Source organism: Tetrao urogallus (genome assembly GCF_951394365.1).
Source record: "Tetrao urogallus genome assembly, chromosome: 5".
Lineage (NCBI taxonomy): Eukaryota > Metazoa > Chordata > Aves > Galliformes > Phasianidae > Tetrao > Tetrao urogallus.
In genome coordinates, this window is record NC_136818.1 from 6275612 (window position 1) to 6299243 (window position 23632).

Here is a 23632-nt window from a genome sequence, read left to right on the forward strand (position 1 = left end):
AGTTTAGTTTCAGTCAACATTGTTGGCTGCTCTTGTATGGATCTCTGCGTGTTGGGCTCATTAATGGCCCTTCTTGGCACATGTGTACTTGGTTCTGAAGAACATTTAAATTAAGTTAGACAAACATTAATGCAAATTACTAATCCCTTTCCCAAAGTCTAATGTTCAAGTGTATTCTTTTTATAAACAGCCATTAGATTTTATCCAAAGCTAGTCTTGGAGATTGTAGCTTTCAAGTTTTTTTTAAATAGCAAATTTGTCTCAAAATTGCCTCCTGTGTTTTGCCATATCTGTCTTACTTATAATGAAGAGATTTCAAATGACCTTTAAATAAAAGTCTGAAAATACCATTCACTAGATGGCCTAAGAAAGTATTTTCAAGGAAGATTTTAAAATGTGGTGGTGGCTGTGAGTGGAACATTGTAGTTTTCTGAATGCTGTTTGTAACTGATTGATTACCACATAGGGGATTGTGATCCTTTTCTAGCTTATAGTTTTCCTATATTTTTCCAAATTTGCATTCTTGTCTTGTGTACACATAGACTCCGTTTCCAGAAAGTATCATGGGGGCACAGCACAGCTGTATGCTGCTGCCTGTGACATTCAAATTTGACTTGATGAGATTTCAGAAAAAGTAAGGCAAAGTTTTTCTGGTTTTGGGAGACACAAACACCATCTCCAGCATCTAGTCTTTATGACATAGCAACTACGGTGAGATATATCAGAGCTCAGAAATGCAGAGTGGGATTCTCTCATCTGATCTGTTACCCATCTCTAGAGGTGATGGCTTGTGAGGAGCAGCTGTGGTCCCTTGGTTTGATCAGACCAGGGAAGAGGATATTCTGTGATTCTGAAGCTGCTTTCTTTACTTGTCCTACATGCTTGCAGTGCTAGGACAGATGCCTTCCTGCTCAGCTCAGAGATGTAGCCAGCCAGACTGGTGTGTGGCCTTTTGACCGCACATGTGCTTACAAAGCAGGTGAGAGGTGGATGTGCCTTAGGCCTCCCCACACCATACGACTGCATGGAGAGCTGCCAAAACATCCAGCATGCAGCATCACAGGCCTTGGGACTGCGGGCAGTTCTGCAGTTACTTGATTTCCTCTTTTGTTTGGCTACAGATGGGATGATAATACTGTCATATTTTTAAGGTTGTGTAAATTGTATTTGTTAAGAATGTTAGACTTTGCTGTGTTAAGGGGTGTATTCATTGCGCAGGGAATTGTTCCAAGTGTTATCTTTATTGGATAGCAAGCCAAAAAAGTTCAAGCATTTTTTTAAGCTAAGTCTTTTAATGAAATTTTTGCTTTTGTATTGAAGTGTTGTTTTCAGTGTTCAAAGTTTATATTGTGGTGCCTGAAATAAAAGTTTTAGGAAGAGGGATGGACGGTTTGCCTTGAAATCCATCGTTGTTATTTTTTTTAGTGTGTGCACTTGGAGGCACTCAGCACCTTCAGTAAATGCCGTTGGGTGCACTGATGTACAAATCTGCAGCAGTGATTTTATTTTACTAAACAGTGAGGAAATGTTCTCTGTTCAATCTTTTCTCATGTCTTTTCAGAGAAAGCTTCTTGCTATCTACCTCCACCATGATGAAAGCGTACTAACCAACGTCTTCTGCTCACAAATGCTGTGTGCTGAATCTATTGTCTCATATCTGAGTCAGAACTTCATTACCTGGGCGTGGGACATGACAAAAGAAGCAAACAGAGCAAGGTAAGGCTCTTTGGACTGTAAGTGGAAAAGCTTGTCTCTGTGTCACCTCTGTGTATCATATGTCTTGTTGCTTGGTATTTATTTGAATTAAAAACTTGCTTGTTCATAGCTGATCAGTGAAATCGTGCTGTCTGATATGCATTAGGAATTGAGCCTTCCTTGTTTTCATTTCAAATTGACTTATTCCTGAATAGGAAAAATAGTTCAATAAATAATAACAATAGTTCCTTTTATTGTTTCAGAGTTTATTCTGCAAATGTTGTGTTGGAACCATTTCTTCAACATGTGTATTGTAGTGCAGGTATATACTACACTACTACTGCACATGTAGGACTGTCTGGGTAATGCTTTGGAATAACTACTTTTATTAGTGAAGTCTTGCTTTGTGTAAAAATAACATTAATTTGGTAAATACATATTAAAAACAGATTAGAAAAAGAAATTAAAGCTTGCAAATCATACAGAATTTTTTTTGAACTCCCGAGTTGCTTCCAGAACATTCCATTGGTGGTGTTTAATAAGTTTTAACACAAATTGTAAATGAAAAACTTAACTGTATCTTAGGCTATCATGCTACTGCTTTGTAAAGGAGCTAAAACATCATAGATCACACTTCCTTCTACTTCCTTCTACTTCTTTTTGGGTGTTACCAACAAATTTTCATACCTTAATGCATTTCTCTTCTTTTGTTATTTATCAGTTGATCATAAACTGTTGAAAATACCAATTTTATGACTATTTCTAGAAATTGGGCCTGTCTGGTTTTCTGACTCGGCTGCTGTTTCATCACCATTGCTTATACAGAAGGCTACTTGGATTTTTTAATGCTTCACGTATATCACTGTATTGTGATAATTATTCTACCATGGGAACAAAAGATGCAGCAGTCCTTTGGCTTGGGATAAAGAAGCAATTTTTTACACAATTCCATTGATTAATGAGTAATTAAAAGTATATCTTTGTTTATTTTCCTTGTGATTTGCTAGAAATTGGCTATTGCTGTATAACATTCATGCATTCATATTCTTAAATATTTAAATTATAGCTAATGCTTCTTTACATCAAGTTGGCAAGGGAGAACAGAACAATCTTGTCTAACAGTATGCCTTATAAATGACTCATGTTTCATAGGAATTCCTCATTAGATCTTCTGCGTTTTGTCTCTGTATGAATCTGTGATTATGATCCTAGTTTAATTTAGTCTAGAGAAAGTTGAAGATTGTTGGGACAAAAACAAACAGGAAAGGGAAAGAGAGGAAGAAGAAACATCCAGAGTCTTTCGCCAAATACATAGACGGGAAACTTGCTTAAGTCTTTTGGTATTGCCATTCATTGGCAGTAAGGAGCCTCCTCCTTTTCTTTTATCCCACAACTTGGTGTAGAAGGAAACACTATTTCTAAACCATCTGTAGTGGCTAAGTTCAGCTGACTACCTGCTGTTCTATTGTTTGGTTTTCTATTTAATTCTCTAGTTTCTTTTATTTTACAATGACAAAAAATTGCAGTGTAGTTTCTTTTGAAAAACTGTGTTTGAGGGGTTTTTTTATGACTGACGATCAACAGCCATGTAATTGCTTTGTTGTGTTTTACTAAAGAAATCTATTAAGTAGCACAACTTTGATACACTAGTAATAAGAGTTTGCAGGTTACAGAGACACCTGTGGTGACCAAAGCGACAGAAGCTGCTTATTAGAAAGAGCCTGTACAGCTGTGTCCTATTAACTCCTTATGACACTTCTTAAAACACAAAATAAAGGGCTTGTTTAAGTCTTTATAGCTATTCTCAATGAACCTGGTCACCAATTGTGTAGTACGATAGGGATTTTAAGCCTCTTTTTCTTTTTTTCTTTCTATTAACAGCAGCAAAGAAACTGTCATATTAACAGTGAGGTCAAAAAATATTAAGGGGTGAACAAGGCAGGCTGGCTTGAATTGGAATAATTTGTCATTTATGCTTAGTATCTCATCCTACTCCTGCGATTTCTTTAGAGGGTGGTGTATGGTGCTTCTGTCCCTCTTTGGAGAGTGCCAATGCACTGTAGGCATTCCCATAAATAAATATGCAGTACCTCTGTTTAATTACTACCCTCCATTATGCAGCATAATGACAGTGCTTCTGGAGTACTCTGTTCTGTTTCCCCACAAATATGGTTGCACACAGCTTTGTTTGAAGGGTGAGAAAATAAGAGGAACTGTTACTTTTTTTTCACGTTTTCTGAAAAGTAATGTAATCCAAAAGCTACTTATTGGTTCCGGTAGAGTGGCATTAAAGCCAAGCCAGCATGGGAAAGCAGGAGGGATTGGGTCAACTTTTTTTGTACCCATAATTAGTAATACTTCAATGTGAGTACTAGGACAGGTTTTCAGTCCTGTAGATGGACTTCTTTAGAAGTATTTATGCTTCAGCTTTTTGAGACTCAAAAGTGAAAAGAGTAAGCTACAGATATAACTTCTACATTCTTCTTGTATTCCTTTCAAGTTGGGATGAATCTTGAGCTTAACAATCACTCTTTGGCTTGCCACATGAAGATTGGCTACTGTGCCACCCTCAAGCAGCAGAAATGCAGTTAGAAGTAGTAGTGTCTGCAGTAGTAGTAGTGCCTGCCCATAGTAGCACTCTGGGCCAGGGTGCAGCAGCCCACCAGCTGCACTGGGGCATTGAATGGGCTGAGTACTGCCTTGAATTTCCACAGGATTTCTGGAAGAGCTCATCTGCAGGGCTGGACGTGAGCAGCTGTAGTTCTGGCACCCTAGGTCTTCAGAGAGTTGTCTGGACACCGTTATTAGGAAATAATTTTGTGCCTGTGTGTGTATAGTGGGCGTATGTGTGTATATATGTGTGCAAGCACATGTGTAACTACTTTTGTTAATTCATTAATATATATTAACGTAATACACGTACTGGGTATAAATATATATAATGAATATTCATAAATACACGAATACCTACACCTGCACACATGCTTTTATGCTTGTACACAGAGCATTTACAAATACAGCTTATGCATAATATTAACAGGTTTCCAAAGTATATGTTTGCTGAGCAAAGCAATGCCCAAACCATAAAACAGCACCTCAAATGTCAGTAGGCAGCTTTTCAGCTTTTGCTATCTTTGCCCTTGGGTGCTGTATTTCAAGGTGTTGCCAGCTTTTCTCAGCTCTGATGACAGGTACTTGTTAGTTCTAATGTTCGAATGATAGTTTTTCTTTTTGCTTAAGCTTAGGAAAGAGTTAATTGACCAAAGTGCTTCTCAGCAGCATGTTGTCTTCACCTGCAATTTCCGTCATCAGGTAATTAGCCATATTCACAGCTGCTGACCCTTGATACTAACCTACTGAATGATGCATGCCTGGATGAAGACCAGTTGACCATACTTCTGTAGCTCCCCAATCCTATTAGATCCTTCAGCAAATGTATTGCAGGTGTGGGGTCTGACAGTGCAGGGCTTGGTGAGTTAATTTCTCGCTGCCTCCTGACGAGTGGCCGTAGATATGTTGCTTGCAAAACTGTTGACTTGTTCTTTGGGTATCAAATCCTTAACAGGTTTCACAGAATAGTGTGAAAACCTTATCTAGTGTATTTTGTAATATTTAATTTACTTTAATAGCAATACGGTGTGAGTCCATAAAAACAGGTCAAAAGTCTAATTAATGTTTTAAAAATAAAGGATCGCAAGCACCAGGCGAGTTTGTTATTTTCTGTATGGTTTGTTTTGAGGAGGAAGAGGAAAGAAGGTGAGGAGGGAACCCTTCTGTTCCATGATTACATCCCACCCGCTCATTTTCTCCTTTTCTCCTTTGCTTTTGATTTTAGTGGCGGTCTTAACAGAATGTCAAGATCAATTTGCAGCATGGTTTAACTCAAGGTTTGCATTCTGCCAACAGCAATTGTCCTAACGAACAATGCCGTGTGTTCTTGTAACTTCAGAAGCTTTTAGAAGGCTCATGGCAAGGGCAGCATCTAATGACTTTATTAGTGTAGGGTTTCAAAATGGGCTCAGTAATTGTTCACATCTCTTTGTCATCTAGTCATAATTACTGCATAGTATTGTTCAGGGTTGCACTTGTGAATAGTTTCCTAATAGCACTGAAATGAAGAAAAAAGGAAAAGGATAAAAGGTGATTGTCTCTTTAGACAGGGAACAAAACAGCCTGTATACAGATGATGGTTAAACTGTTTATTATATGCCCACTAGAAAAGGTAAACTATCCTTCTTTAAATATTTATATACTTCAAGGTAATTCCATGGTACTAATCTACAAATGCCCAAATTTGGAAAACTACAAGGCAGTACAGAATATAGAATGCATTTTAATTTGGTTGTGATTAGGAAGATATGGACGTTTCTGTAATATTCAGCTATAAATAGGAAGTGGTCTCTCTGTTTACTTGATTGAAGTTTTTATTCTGTCAAGTTATGAACTTGTGAAAATGCTTTAAGTTCATCTGAAAAAAATTGCTGAAGCTCCAGAAACTAACTATGGATACATTTGCAAGTGTATATTTTAAGTTCCCATTATAAAAACAAATCCTAAAGCAAGTTCTGTCCTGCTATATTCAAATTGCGGCGTGTTGTACTTCTTGAGCAGAAAATGGGAAGAAATCAACTTCTGTACCATCCTGTGTAAGAACTGCAGGCAGAAGAATGTGTAGAGAAGGCAGAGCTGTTGAGCTGCCTTGAGATGGAAGAAAGAGCTCATTCACAGGTCCATTTAAACACAGGATTCCACAATTGCACCAGTGAAGTCTAATGCCAGGTGGGATGGGAGCTCTAGAGAAACTGAGCTGTGTCTATGAGGGTGTCTAAAACAACCATCAGAAGTCATTCAGCTGGCAGAGTCAGAATTTGTACTAAAATACAGCTGGAAGGCACAGCTGAATCTCCTTAGTACTGCAGAGCACCTGGTGGAGTGTCTGTCTGACACCCCGCTCTGCAGAAGTGTGGGTGTCTGTCCTCCTTGGGTTAAAATGATTCTGTTTTGAGTTCTCTGCTCTCCTCTTTGTTACCACTCTGACTGTCAGCAGGTGTCAGAGAGCTGCAGATTTAGTGTTTAGTCCATACCTGGCCAGAAGGCTCGAATGTACTGCGTCATTCCTGAACCCATGGCTGTCAGATCTGATCTTTGATGTGAGGGAGAATTCTCAGCAGCTCTTCTCAACTACTTCCAGGAGTTGGCTTTCACTGCATTTAGGCAGTTCTCACTGATATTTGACCTGAGTTTATCTTACAGCAATCAGTGACAATTAAATCTTGGTACACTCTGGTTTTTACTGGTGTACTGTGCCTAAAACTGCTTTCTTAGTACTAAATAAGAAAGAGGATTATTTCATGTTGTGCAAACCATGCTTCTGATTACTCACCCCAGCGTCTTCTTCACATCATGAATTTTTCTTCCTCCCTATCTACTTGATTCTTACTCTGTATTTGTGGAGCTCTTTTGCTTGGAGAGTTTCAGTGGCTGTGTTGAATTGCATTTATCACGTTGTTTCTCTGATTTCCGAAGATTATTCTTTTACAGACTCCTAGTATGCTTGTAGCTTCTCCCGCTTCACTACCAGATATAAACTCTGTTTATATATGGTAGAGCTAACTAAAAGTCTTAGATATTCCTTAGCAAATCATGCTATGTGTCTTTCTTTACAACAGACTGATGGAAACAACCACTGAAAGGCAAGTGCATCCTTAGGTTTCCATTTTTAGCACAGCATTTGAGCAAGGGGTACAGATACATTTCATTTATACTTTTACCAGTAATTTTTCCTGGTGTCACTGACGCCTGAAAGGATGGATTAATGAGTTTCTAGCTAGATGTATTTTAGACTGAACAGAGTTATAAGGTATTTACCTAATCTGTGTGAACCTGACAGAATGAAATTAGATCTTCCACACTGTATGAAGAGTTAGATAATCCACTCATCTAAGCTTTACTTTTGCATAAAGAAAAAGTGGATAAAATCATGTTTTTTACGTCTGAATCCCTGGATGTTTTGCTTATGGATACTGAAGAGAATATCCACACCATTTGATTCAGGCTGCTTTATAAACCTTTAGACCATACCTTGTGTCTGTTGCTTATCATCCTTTGTATTTGAGTCAACAGCCGTGACCCCCCCCCAGTGTGGGTAGGACATTAACTCTGTATCATGATGACTGTGGATAGCAAGCTTATTTAAATATACCACTTCCTGACCTCAACTTTTACTTTTTTAAAAATGTAAATACCTTATACAAAAATGTTATTTTTACATTAACATTTTAATGAGTTTTATGTTGATTTTGCACAGTATATAATTATTATTAAAAATAATCAGGAACATTGCATGTTTAATATTCATCATTGTTTTCCTCACACTCAAAAAAAGAAATCTCATCTTTTTCACAGCCATTTCTGAAGTTTTGAAGTTTCTAAGAAGTAAGGTTAGCCTTGGGAAGCACCTGTCTGTAAATAAAGCCCCCTTTTTCCACCCAGTGTCATCTGAGTTGTGGGCTGAACATAATTTCAGACTGACAGGGAATAAATGTTTTGGAAGAAGTTACCATCACTGTGAAGATGTCTTTCCTCATGTTTGTATGGATCTTCCTGTGTTCCAGTTTGTGCCCGTTGCCTTTTGGCCAATCTGTGGGCACCACCCATGGCAGCCTGGCCACATTCACTTGATTCCTACCCATTAAAGTATGTGGAGGTCTCTCAGAGATCAAAAGCTTCCTGGAGATCAGTAAGTCTCGAGGTCTGAGATAACACTTTGGCCAATGAACACTTTGGCCAAAAGTGGCCACTTTTATTCTTAAAAATTAAAGCTGCATGTTCTCAAAAGAACCACGTTATTGCTAAATCCATGTGTTTGCAAAGCTTTCTGCGACATATCTACGATCAGGAGCTCCTATAGACCATAGACTGGAGATGTAACAAATGTTCCCTTTGCTTTTGAGGCTCAGTAATATTTAAAACTTTTTTCAGTGGATTTTTGAAGCTGTTATTTTTCTGTAATTGTCACTCTAGAAGCTTTTTAAAAGTAAAATTAAGTTGCATTTTATGATGGAATTACATGAAAATGTAATGCCAGGGCTATATTTCAGTATCACTTGTTCTATATTAGCTGTTAGGAAATGGTCTCATCCGGGAAACTTTTGTACAAGATGTAAGAAGCATGAGAGCTCTCTTGCAGGCTGTCACAAATTGTTTTGGTCCTATTCACGTATTTCTGGAAGATAGTAAATATTAGTAAAAGTAGATTTTTTGCTAGATACGAATATGGGAACAAGTAAAAAGGTCAGCAATTACAGAATCGAGAAAGGCTGAAAAGAAAAGAAAAAAAAAAAAGGCAAAATTAATGTAGTTGCAAAATCTATTAAAAGGCATTAGGTCAAATGGAAGGGTGGTCATGAATAAAAGTCCTGTTCCTAGCCGTGTAGTAAACAGAAAGGAAGAGATGTTCTGAGGAGTAGCTCAGCACTCACGTAGCACTGCCCTGCTATGGCTGATGTGTGTGAGTGATTCCTGGTGAGCAGGAGCCATGCAGTGCAGGCGCTGGAGGCTGTGGTGGTATCTCCTCATTCAGCTTTGCATCTCCAAACTACCCATACATTTCTTATTGGCTTTCCTGTGTTTTACTTCAATGGGCACGTGGAGTCATATCTGCCAGTGACGTTTACGGCCTCGAAGAGCTTGCTGGCTAACCCTGCTTCATGGAATCGTAGACTCACAGAATGGATTGAGCTGGAATGGAGCCTAAAGCCCATCTTGTTCCAACCCTCCTGCTATGGGCAGGGTTGCCACCCACCAGACTGGGCTGCCCTGCAGTCATAGCTGTACTCCAGAATGAGGTCAGAAGGGTATTTTATACTTTCAGTGCCTCAAAGAGGCCCAGTGTTGTACCCAGGAGGCTTCTCAGTTTTTAGAGATTTTATTAGGTTTAGTATATGTTGATTAAAAAAAAAAAAAAAAAACCTTTTTGAATCTTTTCGGTATCTTTTGAGAAGAAATGACTTAGAGTGCTTGACATTTTAATGCAGTCTGTCTTTTCAAATAGATTTGGCTTCTAATGCATGTGACAACAGGACTTTGCTCTTCAGTTAGAGCATACATTTCCGAGCAGTTGTTACCTAAAATATTATCATAAGGCATAAGAAAACACACGATTTAAGTTGCCTTTCATGAACATAATTAAGAATTAATAAGCCTGTACCAGTGGCTAGTCCTCAGAATTTCCACTGTTTTGCCTTTTGTGACCCGTGTTATTAAAAGTCCATTATTTTTACAGACTTTATTAAATTGGATCTTATTAAAGCATTCTATATTTGCATTTGGTCTTTCATAATTCATTATTATTATGACATTTACTTTTTACCATCAGATCTGAAAACATATCATAAGCTACCCTTTTCTCTTGAAAGAAATGCTAATTTCAAACAGTCCTCTAATGGAAGAGAAAAGCTTTATCAGTTTTTTCATTTATTCAAGATCGTGTTAAGAATACTAATGCTAGACTTCTGTATGCTAATATCCAAGAGCTTTTTTGGTCAAAAGCTTAGAATTATTGTTTTTAGACCACACTGCAAAGTGTGTCACTGACAGGGCACTGGTACAAAAGAAAAGACAATTTTGAAGCACCCTTTAATTCTCTGACTGATAAAAACGTTTTCTTAAATTATGCTTTCATATGAAATTACACTGTTTTGATACTTTCTCATGTTCACCAGGTAATATCTTAGTTCTTCTTTAGAAGTTTTTAGCAATTCATTTAGCATGATTTTTCTTGGGGGGGTTTGGTTTTGTATTACAGCTTGCGCAGCACTGTAGCAGAAAATGGGATTCTCCATTGAATAAATCACCATCTCTCCTAGTTACTGTTTCAATGTAGGCAATCTGTAGTCTATCATATTTGTAAATATTTTCATAATTTAATCATAAAAAGGGATCAGGAACTCTAGAATTGAACACAGAAGCCTACACGTTAAGCGGTGGCACTCAACTGAACTGCTGAATAGCGTGAGTATTTTTTAAACAGTAACTTCAAAACCAACTCCCCTGTGTTAACTGCTGCTTTTTTCCCCCATGTAGGTTTCTGACAATGTGCACAAGACACTTCGGGAGTGTTGTAGCCCAAACAATTCGAACTCAGAAGACGGATCAGTTTCCACTTTTCCTTATTATTATGGGAAAACGATCATCTAATGAAGTATTGAATGTAATACAAGGTACAGCTCTTTCTTTATATTGAAATAATTCTTAAGTGGGTATTGAAAGTGTTTGAAGACATCCTTGTAACTGTTTCTTTTCTTAAGATGTTCAGAAAGTGAATTTATCACACCCAAGAAACCTGCAGTTGCTGCGCTGTAAAAGGCTTTATTATTCACAAGGCGTTCTTTGGCATACTGTTAGAGATTGAATTTGCCATGAGTGATGTACTTTAGGTTTTATACTTTTAAAAGTAGAAACCAAATCTCCCAAACCAGGAGTTACTTGTAGTTTTCCAAACATGTAACCAGATAAATCCCTGAGTTTTCAAAATATTTTCTCTGGGATTTTCTGTGTTGCACCAGCATCATTCTGTTCTGTGAGTAGCTCCTTGTCAATGTGCGGACTCCAGTTGTGTGCAGTGGGATAATATTTGAACATCAGTTGCTTTGTCGGACCTGCCTGTGGTGTTGAGATCCCAAACGGGATCAGAACTTTAAGTTGCTGATAGAATTTCATATGAACTAAGCTCTCTGGCTGAACGTGAGCAGTTCTCTGCAGCATTGCTGTGCTCCTATTTCTGGCAGTGACTCCGGTGTGGAACGCCCTTCAGCTGTTCTCAGTAACTCTTCAAATTAAAATGCATCACAGGATGGGTACCTCCCATTTCTTCTTCCTCTGCAAGGTTGTGTTCATGACACTGTGTTTTTCTTTATTCTTTTTATCCAGAAGTTCTTATTCTAATATCCTTACTTTTCTGAGGAAATTCACCCTGAGGAAATGCTGCCTTTTACAGGCAGTGTAACTGTTTCTTTCTGCATGTGAGATTAGTCATTTTCTTGAGGAATTTGCAGTGCTCGTTCCTGTGGCCAAAACAATTAATTTTGCATGGATTTTTGTCTCTTTAGTGCAAAGTACAGCACAACACTGATTCACAGTATGCCTATTAATTATTTAAAAAGTAATAAATAAAAAAAATTTAAAAACATAACAAAGAACATAGTAATTTTCTTGTTTTTATAACTCCTTAGCATTGTTGAGCATTTGTATAACCTGAAGCACCTGTATTATCCCACTCTAGTCAGTGGTGCCTACTGACTTGAATTACTCAGCTGTCTGAAAAAATCGGTAGCTTGGAGCCATAAAATAATGTGGTTTTATATTAAGAAATGATTCAAATTATTTCATTGCATTCACTAAGTTTTAATTGTGTATGTTTAAATAACTTTAGCACTGAAGTGATAATCAGTTACAACCTTAAATAAATTTATCCCTGGATTCAAATTCTATCAAACCCAAATGTTCTGTGCTTGTTGCTTTCCCACGAATTGGGACGTTGGTATCTCTAACTATTTATCCACAAATGAATGGTATTCTCTGGAGTCATGCATGTTGTAGCACTCGGGATAAAATTTTCCACTAAGGTAGCAAATGCTAGAAATAGGAACAATGAGGGCCTTTCAGGGCAGGGTGAGAAGGCACTGTTTGCAGAAGAGATACAGCAACGCAGAAACTTAAGTCCTAAAGGCATTTATTGAAATGCAGGCTGCCAAAGGTTGCTTTTGCTTTCTATTTTTTACTGGGGATGGAAACTAGGGGTATGGTTTTGTTTTCTTTATTGGTACTGTTGCTTCTGGTTAGGGTACTCCTTGTAAAATTTTGACCATCGTTGTCAGCATAAATGTAGCTCTTAATGGCTTTGTTCTCAGTGTCCAAAGACTATTTAAGTTGGCAGATGCCATTCGTTTATAGCAAATTTCTCACAAAGAAATAATCATAGCTTTGAGGTACAGTCTGGTCCTGAGACTAAGAGAAACCAAGGTCTGAGAGCATCTTGGTAGGGAGTTAAAATAATATTTCAGTCTTACTGAAAACCGAACACACACTGCTAGAAAAACATAAGGAGGGCTGGGGTTAGGGTTGCCCTGGTTTTATTCAAGAATTCTAAGCCTGTAAAAATCATGTCAAGGAGCCACAGGTGTACTACTTCTCTCTAACATGCAAAATATAAACCAATATTTCAGACTTGGGCCACTCAAAATTTTAGCCTGTGGTCAATATCTGCTTGCAAAAACAATTCTGAATTTTCAGTTAAAATAATTCTACTGAGATATTTGAGATATTTCTTCTGTCTTTTTTGAACTGGCTCTTTCTTACCAGAATAATTCTGAGATGACTTTTTTTTTTATTTTTTAATAACTTTAATGCTATGAATTTCTGTGGTCCTCCTTTGTTGCTAGGTAACACGACAGTGGATGAGCTGATGATGAGGCTGATGGCTGCAATGGAGATCTTCAGTGCCCAGCAGCAGGAAGATATAAAGGATGAGGTGAGAGTTGAAAGTTATTGCAGATGCCTACTGGCTTCCAAAAATCATTGGGGATGCAAAAATAACCAAATGTCTCTTTAGCCAATGAAAGTGGGTATGGCACATTTTAATGTGCCTCTTCTGATACCTGGGATAAAAATAATGTCTCTTTTGTGTATGTAGTTAGGTCTCTTTCAAAAAGAAAACCTCCTCCGTACTGGTTTACTGTTACTTTCATATTTGTTTCCTTTCTCTGATTATTAGTCATGAGCAACTCTTTGCTTTTGCAGTGGAATATGCTCACAGCAGTCAGGTTTTCTTTCCAGTGACCAGATTAAGCTGTAGGTAGAAAGGAAAAACAGATTTATATCTCTGAAGTGTATTTGCTTAAAGGAAGATTTAAAAGCCATCTTGAAAACCAGAACTATGCCAGTACAGAATCACCATTCAGAACAATGCAGAATGGGTAAGTGATGACACAACTTTTCAAAAACAGTGTTTCGAGTGCAGAGAAGACACAGTGAGGAGTGCAACTGAGAGATGTTTATCTGTTACTCTGTAAACTGAGAATGACATTTTGAAGTAATGAAATACTTAGGAATTTATAATAATTGGTGTGTTGCCATTCAAGATTATTCTTATCCTGTTGTATATATAGTGACTGACAATAATTCACTAAACACATTCTTCACATTTAAATCTTCTATCCTTTTAGTATGAGATTTTCTGATTATGGTTGTAAGAATATGAAGGCACTCCACAATATTTTTTCTCCTTTATTTATGCTATCACTGTTAAAGAAAATTGACTTTGATTTCATTAATACTGAACACAACTTTTAATATGAGAATGACAACAAAAATCCAAGACATGATATAATTGAATTCTTTTATTGCATTTTGGCAGCAATACGTTGGATATAGATTAATTTTTTTAATGCTTTAAAAGAATGTAAAAGTCTAAAAAAAGACACAGAACTGGAAATTACAAAAGCTGGTGGAAAGGAAGGAAGCAGAAGGAAAGAAGAACATACTAAGGCAGGGGTTTAAAAACAGATAAGAGATAGGAGAAGAAAGTAGGAGTGAAGAAGGGTATAGAAACTGGAGTGGAATAGAAGGAGGAATAGGGGACTAGAACAATTGTCCAGAGCAGGGGAGATCAGTGTGGAGGAGAGAAAAAGGTGGAAGTCAAGTGAGATAGTTATAGTCCCATCCTGGATGAAACCACATGGGTTTGCAACTGAGAAGAATGTGGGCATGAGGGAGACAAAGCTTAAAGAAAGAGAAGACTGGGTAGCGTTGAGGCTGTGATGGCAGAGGCTGTGATAGCAGAACTGGCAACTGCTTCTGCATTGTGAGTTGCTGGGAGCCTTTCCCTGGATGACCAAGAACAGTGACAGCCTATAATACATGGTACTTCTCTCTATGGAGGATGACCTTGTGGACAATAGTTTGGCCATGAGCCAGCAGTTGCCTTGTGGCCAAGAGGGCTAGTGTATCTTTGGGGGGTATTAAAAAGAACATGGCCAGCAGGTCAAGGGAGTTGATCCTCCCCCTTTACTCCACCCTGATGAGGCCACGTTTGGAGTACTGTGTCCAGTTCTTGGCTCTTAAGTTCAAGCAAGACAGGGAGCTTCCAGAAAGAGCCCAGCAGAGGGCCACAGAGAAGGTGAAGGTCTGGAGCATTTCCTGTGCAGGGAAAGATTGTGAAGCCTAGGCTGTTCAGCCTGGAGAACAATGAGAGGGGATTTTAATGATGCTTATAATTATCTGAAGGGTGGGAGGCATAAGGATGGGGTCAGATGCTTTTTGATAGTGCCCAGTGGCAAGGCAAGGGAAAATGGGCACAAACTGGAAGACAGAAGTTCCATATGAACATGAGGAAAAGCTTCTTTCCTTTGAGGGTGACAGAAACTGCTACAGACTGCCCAGAGAGGTGATGGAGTCTCCTTTGGAGAAGGTCCCTTCCAACCCCTATAATTCTGTGATTCTCATGACTTGTTATTAAGTGTTCTACCTACATAGCAGAACAGAAAAATGTTAGATATTCCTCTAAAGTCTGTCTTCCTCTAAGTCTTCTGTAGCCTTTTTTCCACATTTCCTGGGAGACCATAGACATTTCTTTCCCAGTAAGAAGTTTAGCTTCGTGTTACTGTTTTGTTTTTCCTAACACACCTTGACTTTCAGAAAACTAATGGAAAATTTCATAAATTTCAGGGGCAGCAGATTTTCAGGTCTGTGAGTTCTATACACAAATAAAATATTTACTTGTAACTTGGCTTCACTTGTTACAAGCACATGGGAAAGGTGATCTCGGAAACCTCTGCCTTTGAAGCAGGAAATTTAAAGATGAAAAATGACTGTAGTAGGTATGCTAGAGAGAGGAGAATTTGGCAAGCAGTCTGTACTCAGTGGAAGGCTTTCAACTGAAAAAAAAGGCTTTTTGTGATTCGTAACATAACATGTAGTTTTCTTTAAGTATTGTACTTGACAACTTAGAGTATTCAGATATCATCACCTTTTCTTTTTTAAGCTCTTGTTGCAGTTGGGGCATGTTTTTCCCAAATATGGCAATAGCAAACAGGATACAGAGTCCGGTTTCTGTTACTGTTTTCTTAATAGCAACAGTAAGTCATCGTAAACCACAAGATAAGCTGAGAATTCTTTTGTGCTTTAAAAAGAGAAGTCGTCTATATAGCTTTGCTGTAAGCTGAAGTGTGTGTGAGAGAAAACCTGAAATGAAAACACTTGTAAATAGCAGCATGTAAGTCAGTTTACACAGCTGAACTTCTCCATTTTGGATTTTTAACTCGCATGCCCATGAAAGCTTCAGACAGAGCTATTGCATAATTCTGTTTAGCACAGCATGTTTTGCAGTGCCCTCTGATGGTTATTTCAGTACAGGATGACTATTACCACAGCCTTCTCGTGGTACAGGTGTTTGTTGTGATGCTGGTTGTAGCTGTTTAGGTGTCACCTAGCAGTCAGCATGTGGGTCGTCAAGGTATTGTAGGCTGGATGCTCAAAACTCAGTCACCAACTTTCCTCAGCAAAGTGAGTCATTTTGTTACTGGGTGTAATAGTATGGCTAGCTAAATCCTATGCTTTTGCATCCGTGTGTTAATAAAATATACTGATTTAGCCCCACACGATTTTAATTAGACAAAATGGGATGTATTTCCATAGTGTCATTCCATCATTTAACCGGTGATTGGATTTAAGGGTTTATCTGTACTGTTTGATTGATCTTTTTCTTACGTAGTCTCCAAAGAAATATGTTAAAAAATACTGAGATGTGTAAACGTAGTCAGAGTAATCCAGCATGCTTGTCTTGAGGTAGAGGTGGTCCCAAATTTAAGCATCTGTTCTCTCTCCAGTCTTTCTTAAAGTGGGACAAATCTTCTTCCCTTCTTCTTCCTTTTCTCCCCCGGTCTCCTGGGCCAGTCATACACCATGGGCCCATTGCTGGCTTTGTGACAGCTGTGTGGACCAGATGACATCTCAGAAGCCTCCTCCCTCTTTTGGGCCACACTGTTGATGTGCCGAACACCTGGTCTGGCTGTCACACTGTTACTGTTTTGTAAGTTTGGTACTTAGATTACCTCAGTAAAGAGCTACAAATAATAACATGGTCAACAATGTACTGATGTTGTACTCATGTGGCACTTCTGGTAAGAAGTGGCCAATGGATAATTAAATGGTGGAGTCAAGGGCAGCAGCAGCAGCAAAGCCACCTGGCCAAATCCGGTCCTACCCTTGTCAAGGTGGTCAAGTCTAGGATCTGCTGATCCAGCCTCAGGCTATGTGTGCAAAATTATTCTGATAAGTTAACAGATGCGTTTAATATAAAGTAACAGTGGTTTACCAGCTCCCAGGGAAATGGTTTTATGAGTTTCAGGCTCCAAGTGGTATAAGAGGCTGCACAAACAATTTTGTACATCTAATAGAAATACTTTCCTTTTCTCACCATGCCTGCTCCTCTGGGCCACACTAGAAATGTTTATACATTAACTATTGTTTGGGCAGCAGGGTTGGGGAATTTTTCAAAGAGGAAATAAATGCCAATAAAGAGTTTCTTCTTTAAGTGAAAGAGAGTATCAGAGCAGAGAACTGGCCTCCGCCAATGTTGATCAAGGTGTGAATTGATATTTATCATGGATTGACTTTGAAAGGAGTGCATGGTATCAGTTCCTCTTAAGTGTCAGTGCCTGCTGCTGGACTCTGACAAGAAAAATTATAATTGTAAAATATTGTACGTCCTGGAATGTCCATTTGCAAACATTCTGTTCGCTTGCTTGCTCTAATTTGATAGTTAAATAATCATCTCAGCATTGCATGATGGGTCCACATAGATCCAAGTTAGTTCCTGTGTGAGATTAATGTAAAGAGATCTGTGATTAAACGCTGGCATTACAGTACAACACACCTGTTCTGGGCTGATCCTAAGCATTTTTCTCTGTTGCCTGAGGAGGAGGCTTCTCAAAGGATTACAGTAACACTTTTTGACAAGCTTATACAGGGTGGAGTTTCCATGTAATGACAAGGCTCATTTGATGATGTCTCAGTAATGCATTCTTTTTATTTTTGCTGTCAACATTTATTACTGTAAAAGCATTGACTGTTACACAGCTGGTCTAACTTGTCCACTTTTCAGTAACAGTAGGTCTCTCATCGTATTTATTGTAGTCATGCAACACTAGCACTCCTGCTCTCAAGACTTCAAGGTGAAATTTAAATACCTACAATTGCTTGAAAAATTTTACTTTTACAAATCCAACCTAAAGCTTCAATTTGCTTTAGACTGTGGCAGCTGATGCGCTCTGTTAAAGATATTAAAGAATTTTTAAACTGGAAAAATGGATGTAAACAGTCTTACTGAAGATAAACTGTAGAAAAATGGAGACCTGCAAAGTCTGAATCTTTGCTGTCTGATCTTAGATGACGTTCGTTCTTCCAGGATGCTGCAGGATGAGAGAAATGTCATCCCTAATTCATATCTGGATAGAGATTTTAAAAATATGTAAATGGAAAAAAGCCACTCCAAAATAGCAACATACATCAGTTCACCTTTTCATTACTGCAGCTATTTGTAGAGATATTGCTAGTGTGTCTATCTCAGAACTGTCTGTACTATGCAGGGATTTGCTGGCCATGTTTATAACTTTATAGCAAGGAGCTTCATATCATCATGTCTTCCTTTTCTGCCTCTGTGCTGTCAAATACCAGAGATTTCCTTTTTTTTTTTTTTTTCCTGCAATGATGACACAGCAGTTCTGGCTTCCAACACTTTTTTTCCTTTCCTCTTTAAAAATTGTGTCTCACAGCCACAAAGGAGACTCAAAAGGAGCAGCCCTTGTGAATGTTCTCCTAACCTGCAATCCGATGGTCTTTTCCTGCTTCAGATCATTTGCTTTTTTCCACTCCTTTCCTGGAATTGTGCTGTCCAGTTAGAAAATGGCCTAAATGCTTCCATCAGCAATGCAGGAGGACCTCTGCAATTTCTGTTTAGGAGTTGAATTAAAACCATTAGAAACTAGGCATTTTAATACCTTTAATATTTTTTGTCCCATCTAGCAGTTGCATGTATGTTGTGGTATATAGTATTCACATAACAGGAGGCTATGAGAATAAATACACGAAATTCATTAAATTCCAAAGCACAAGAAGATAATGGTAATGACAGGCATCTAACAAAGACTGTGATATAACCTCTTGAAAACCCAATTAGCACATTTACTAATTATTAGTAGTTATAACTTATTAAACTACAGTAATCAAAATTTATTTGAATAAATTTTCCAACTTTGTATTTGTAATATGTTAGCACCCCAAAGCTCCAGCAATTGGTTTCCTGTTGTGTGCCATACCAGTACACCAGCAGGTACATTTGCTGACTTCAAGAGTTTATAAGCCATTTTGAATTTGATCAAAATGCAAAGTAATGACAGTGAAAATACAGAAAATGAAATGAAAGTATCTTAAGGTTGGTTCTCAGCTGTGCATGCTGCTGGCTGCAATCACTGGATATTAGCTTTGCTTCTCCTAATAAACCTCAGCTTTCCCTGCAACACAACCCACATCTGTAGTCATCCACAAGGACACCTGGATGGCTCCTCATGGAAAGTAACTTTCCATGTAACAGCAGGTCTGTTTCTACAAGGTTTTGTTTCAGTTTTCATTCTTATCACTCAAAGTAAATTACAAAAATCAGTATCTGGAATTGGGCTGATACAAACAGGTAGGATTCTGCCTCCCCACCTCTGCTTCTGCCACCAAACTTTCCTCTGCTTTGTTTCTGTCATCCCCATATGGCTCATGCGCTTTGTGTACACTTTTTTCTTCTACATATTCCTCATCGTGTATGTTTAAGTTACACAATGTGCAAGTCTGTCATCTGCAGTGAGTCAAATTAATGCTTTTATTAAACTGGTTTGTTTGGACAAAGGGGTGTTTCTCCTTAACGCTCCCATGAATAGCCTAAAGCACTTGCAGTTTTTCATTTCAGTGAGATGAGCCATCTTTCTGGTGAACATTCAGCATTTGTGAATAAACTTTTTTGTTTTGTCTTTTGTAACATCCATTTATTCACTGATGCTCTGGTAAATGTCTTTTGCTCATGCTGATCTTTTCAAGTTGTTTTATCTGGCTTAACTTCGTAATAAAACTCATCCTAAAATGCAATGGGGAATAAAATGTAGCACATCTCCCTTGAAACCAATCAGGTGCAAAACTAATACCTGGGGTTAAATCATTAAATCCTGCCTACAAGCAGCAACAACAAGAAGCCCAGCATTTCCATGGTTGACATATCCAGCAAAATATCCCATCCAAAAAGCTGCCTTTTCTTTCTTAATCCTTGTGTATTTTTTCCCTGTATAAGCAGCAGGAGATGAGGATGTTGCTGTCCTAAATGCAATCAGAATTCCAGCTTTTTCATCCTCCTACATCTAGCAGTGCTTGCTGTTAGGTGCTTTATAGGTGACTTCACAAAATGAATAAAGAATAATTATTGGAGAGTGTTATCCTGTATTTCTTCTTAACCTTAACTGAGTTTTTTCTTAGTCTTGTTGCTGTGAATATTACTCAAGAATATTTTATCTGGTCCATTTTAACCCTCTCACGAATGTGTATTTATTATTTTTTTCTTGTGATTTAACATCTCTAAGGTGCGTTATAACAGAGAAATTAATAACTACAGAGTACGTTCTGTAGAAAAATTCGTATTCTCTTTACTGAGGATATCAGCTTTCAACTGAATGAACATCCACCCTTACTGGTGCACAGTCAAAATGGGAAGGCAAAGACCTTTCGTTCACCTTCTTTGTGAGTGCTTGGGTACACTGTCATCTTGATGAGCAGTCTCATTGTTTCTGTGGTATCTTTGCCTGTAGAAATCTTTCAATATCTCTGTAATGTTTGGCACTAATCACTGAATAGTCTTTACTCCTGCTGTCTGCTTTCTTGAGGTAGAGGACACAGTCCTGTGTGCTGTGGTGTAATCCTCATATTGTTTCAGTAACTTGTTTTCTTCCACCTATGAGTATAGCCTCTGTTTCTGATGTAGGCAGTTCAAGTGAACCAGGATAAGACTTTGTCTGTTTATGTCTTGATTTCTTGAAAATGGAAGATGATCATTTTATATTCATTGCAAAAGTAATGTGGAAGTGCATTTATTGATGTCCAGTAGATGTTGCAAAAACCTCACATTTTGCTAGTAACACATATGACGTGATTTTTAATTATTGCTATTTTTAAATTTTTTTTAATGCATTCTTTGTTAGTGTGATGAAAGATTCTTTGCAAAATATTTAGATCTGCTTTTTCTGTCATTTATTAAAATGTTTTCTGGTGACCGTGAGCCATCCTTATGCTTTGTGTGGTTTCCCTTAGAAAAAACAATGACAAAAAAAAAAAACAACTAGACTACAAAAATAACAGCATTGTTTAAAATTCCACCAAAGTGTAATTTTGAATTAGAGAATACGTTTGCTGTAATCACTGTAGCTGTGATTGCTCCTGTAGAGTGGGATTGGTGCCAGCAAAACACCACAACGCAGGCCTGCGTTCCATATGACTGATTACATCTGCTTTTCTCCTATGGAAGTTCGAATTCCAGTGCTGTTTCTTCTACCTGCAGATACGTTTCTGAGATGTGTTTCAGTAAAAAGAGTATTGCTTCCGTGTAATGCAGAGATTGGTGGCACAGTCATTTACTTTTAGATGTGGCTTACATATTTTTGTGAGGACCGGGCAGTCATGCATAGCAATTCTTCACATTCCTGGCATCTTTTTCATAATCCAGTTTTAGGACGATGATGACTATGATGAGCAGGGAGGAAACAAGTATGTAGTTTTTAATGTCTAGAATTAATATTTGTATTCTTACGGTAGGATCGATAGTGTCAGTATATTTTGAAGGCGCCAGCCAGATTATGTAATTTAAACTGATTTCCACAATGCTCAGTGAAGACCCTTGTAAGTAAATGATGCTAGTGCTTATCTCACAGACTCGCTTCTCACTCACTTCTTGAGTTTTCTAGACAGTTTCTGTAATGCAGAATCAAAGTCGGTACGCAATTTCTCATCAATTGGAGGGTGGGTTGTTTTTTTTTGTTTGTTTTTGGTAAGCTGAAGTAATATATGTTAATTGCTAGCAATCTTTGGCAAAAGAAAGAGCTTGTAGTTGCAACAATTGCATCTGATCTTTCAGTTTTCCCTCTGGCATTACTGGACTTGTGCGAATCTTGACATTCAGTTATGACAGTGCATGAAGTTGCAAAACATAAAAGCTGAACAGATTGTCTCCAACACAGTTCTTAATATTTTTTTAAATGCTTGTCCCCTGGAGATTGCCTCAAGTAGTCTCCTGTCAGTAAGTTGGTTTGGGAAGATAGTTTTACTTCCCACCATTTTAAACTTACGGTGTGCTTACAGAAAGTACAAAATGTTTTGGAAGAATTCAGTCTACTCACATTGTAGCTCTGCTGAACTAAGGCAATGGTTTCTCTGTCTTCTGCGAATGAAATTTAGGAGAGACTGATTGCAGAATAATTCTGGGTCCTGTTTTATAAAGAAGAAGAGTTTCCTCTAGAAATACCTTATTACTTTCCAGATGGAGGTTGTATACTTTTTACTGCAATTTATCCTTTTCTCTTATGGTTATGTGCAACTTCAGAAGTTCTTAACCACCAATACGTTAAAGAGTTTCATTTGAGGAACATTCCAGCATGTTTGCATAACCTGACAGTAACAGTTGATGTACTCTCCTTCCACTGAGTTTTTGCCAAGTAGAGAAGTTTCTTGGAACAAATTGATTGGATTGTTTGGAAAATGATTCCTTTCTGTGGAACAATCCTTTCACATAAATGGAAAGATTACCATGATGCTTCAAAAAGGAGTGAGTGGTAGGTTTTCATTTCTTTGAAGCCCCAGTGTAAGTGCTGTGCTGCTGCTACTGACTCTGGGTGACAGCACTGAGCCCACCAGCAATTTTGCAGCTAAACCTTACTGATTTTTGTAGGAAACACTGCAACCTCTGCAGGGCTCTGGGAGGATTATAGGATGTGAGAAGAGTAAGCACAGAGCAGCATGCTCTTCTATGGCTGCAGCACCAGAGGACAGAGCAATGGATTGCGTACTTTGCTTTGTCAGATATCACCCTGCTGCAGTTATTCCAGCTTTCAGGGATATCTGCATTGTGATCCTCCTCTGTATGGATGATGCCTCAGTTTGTCACTGGCATATTTTTCATGATCTCTTACTGTTTGTGCTGTATTTGCTAATAAGATAATTTGCTAGGTTTGCTGGCATGCTAACCTCATGTTTCTTGTCTGCCTGCCTCTGTGTGTTTGAGACACTTCAGGGCAGAGCTTGTTACTTCTAATTGTTGTATTCAGTATGAATTGAGGTCTGTGGGTGATGCTTAATAGCCATGACCCTAGGCAGATCCTTCTGAGGACAAGTTTACCGAGGAAGGACCTGGGAGCAGGCATGCTCATGAAGGACGAGCATTTGCCTGCTGTCAGTTGGAGCAGAAAGCAAGCTAAAATCCAGCCTTGTTCTCTGAACAGCGCAGTGCCCTTCCTTACTACAAGGCAGGCCAAGTGGTCAGCTGCATGACTGACATCCCTGTGAGATATCAAATATTCTTCTATTAAGTCACTGAGGGTAGAAAATAGCGGTGAACATAAAGATACGTGTCCTGGTTGTCACTGTGTGCTGCTAGTTTTCATTTTCTTTTTTTTTCTTCCCCAGGATGAACGTGAAGCCAGAGAAAATGTGAAAAGGGAGCAGGATGAGGCATACCGCATATCGCTCGAGGCTGACAGAGCAAAGGTGTGGGAAAGTGGCAGAGCGGATGCTGGGACGTGGGGCTCTTTACAAGTGGTGAAATCTCTGTGGAGCAGAGGATTCCCTCACTTCAGTTCTG

At 38.4% G+C, this 23632-nt stretch overlaps 1 protein-coding gene across 1 annotated transcript in view; it reads left to right on the plus strand.

Annotated features, from left to right (window-relative positions):
- Window positions 1-23632, plus strand: part of FAF1 (Fas associated factor 1) — a gene marked incomplete at both ends in the record, with an annotated part of 143134 nt that overhangs the window by 103487 nt on the left and 16015 nt on the right. The window contains 4 exons of the mRNA XM_079536576.1: window positions 1562-1716; window positions 10780-10916; window positions 13137-13225; window positions 23458-23538. Coding sequence (XP_079392702.1) covers window positions 1562-1716; window positions 10780-10916; window positions 13137-13225; window positions 23458-23538 — 462 coding nt within the window. The remainder of the gene's footprint in view (window positions 1-1561; window positions 1717-10779; window positions 10917-13136; window positions 13226-23457; window positions 23539-23632) is intronic.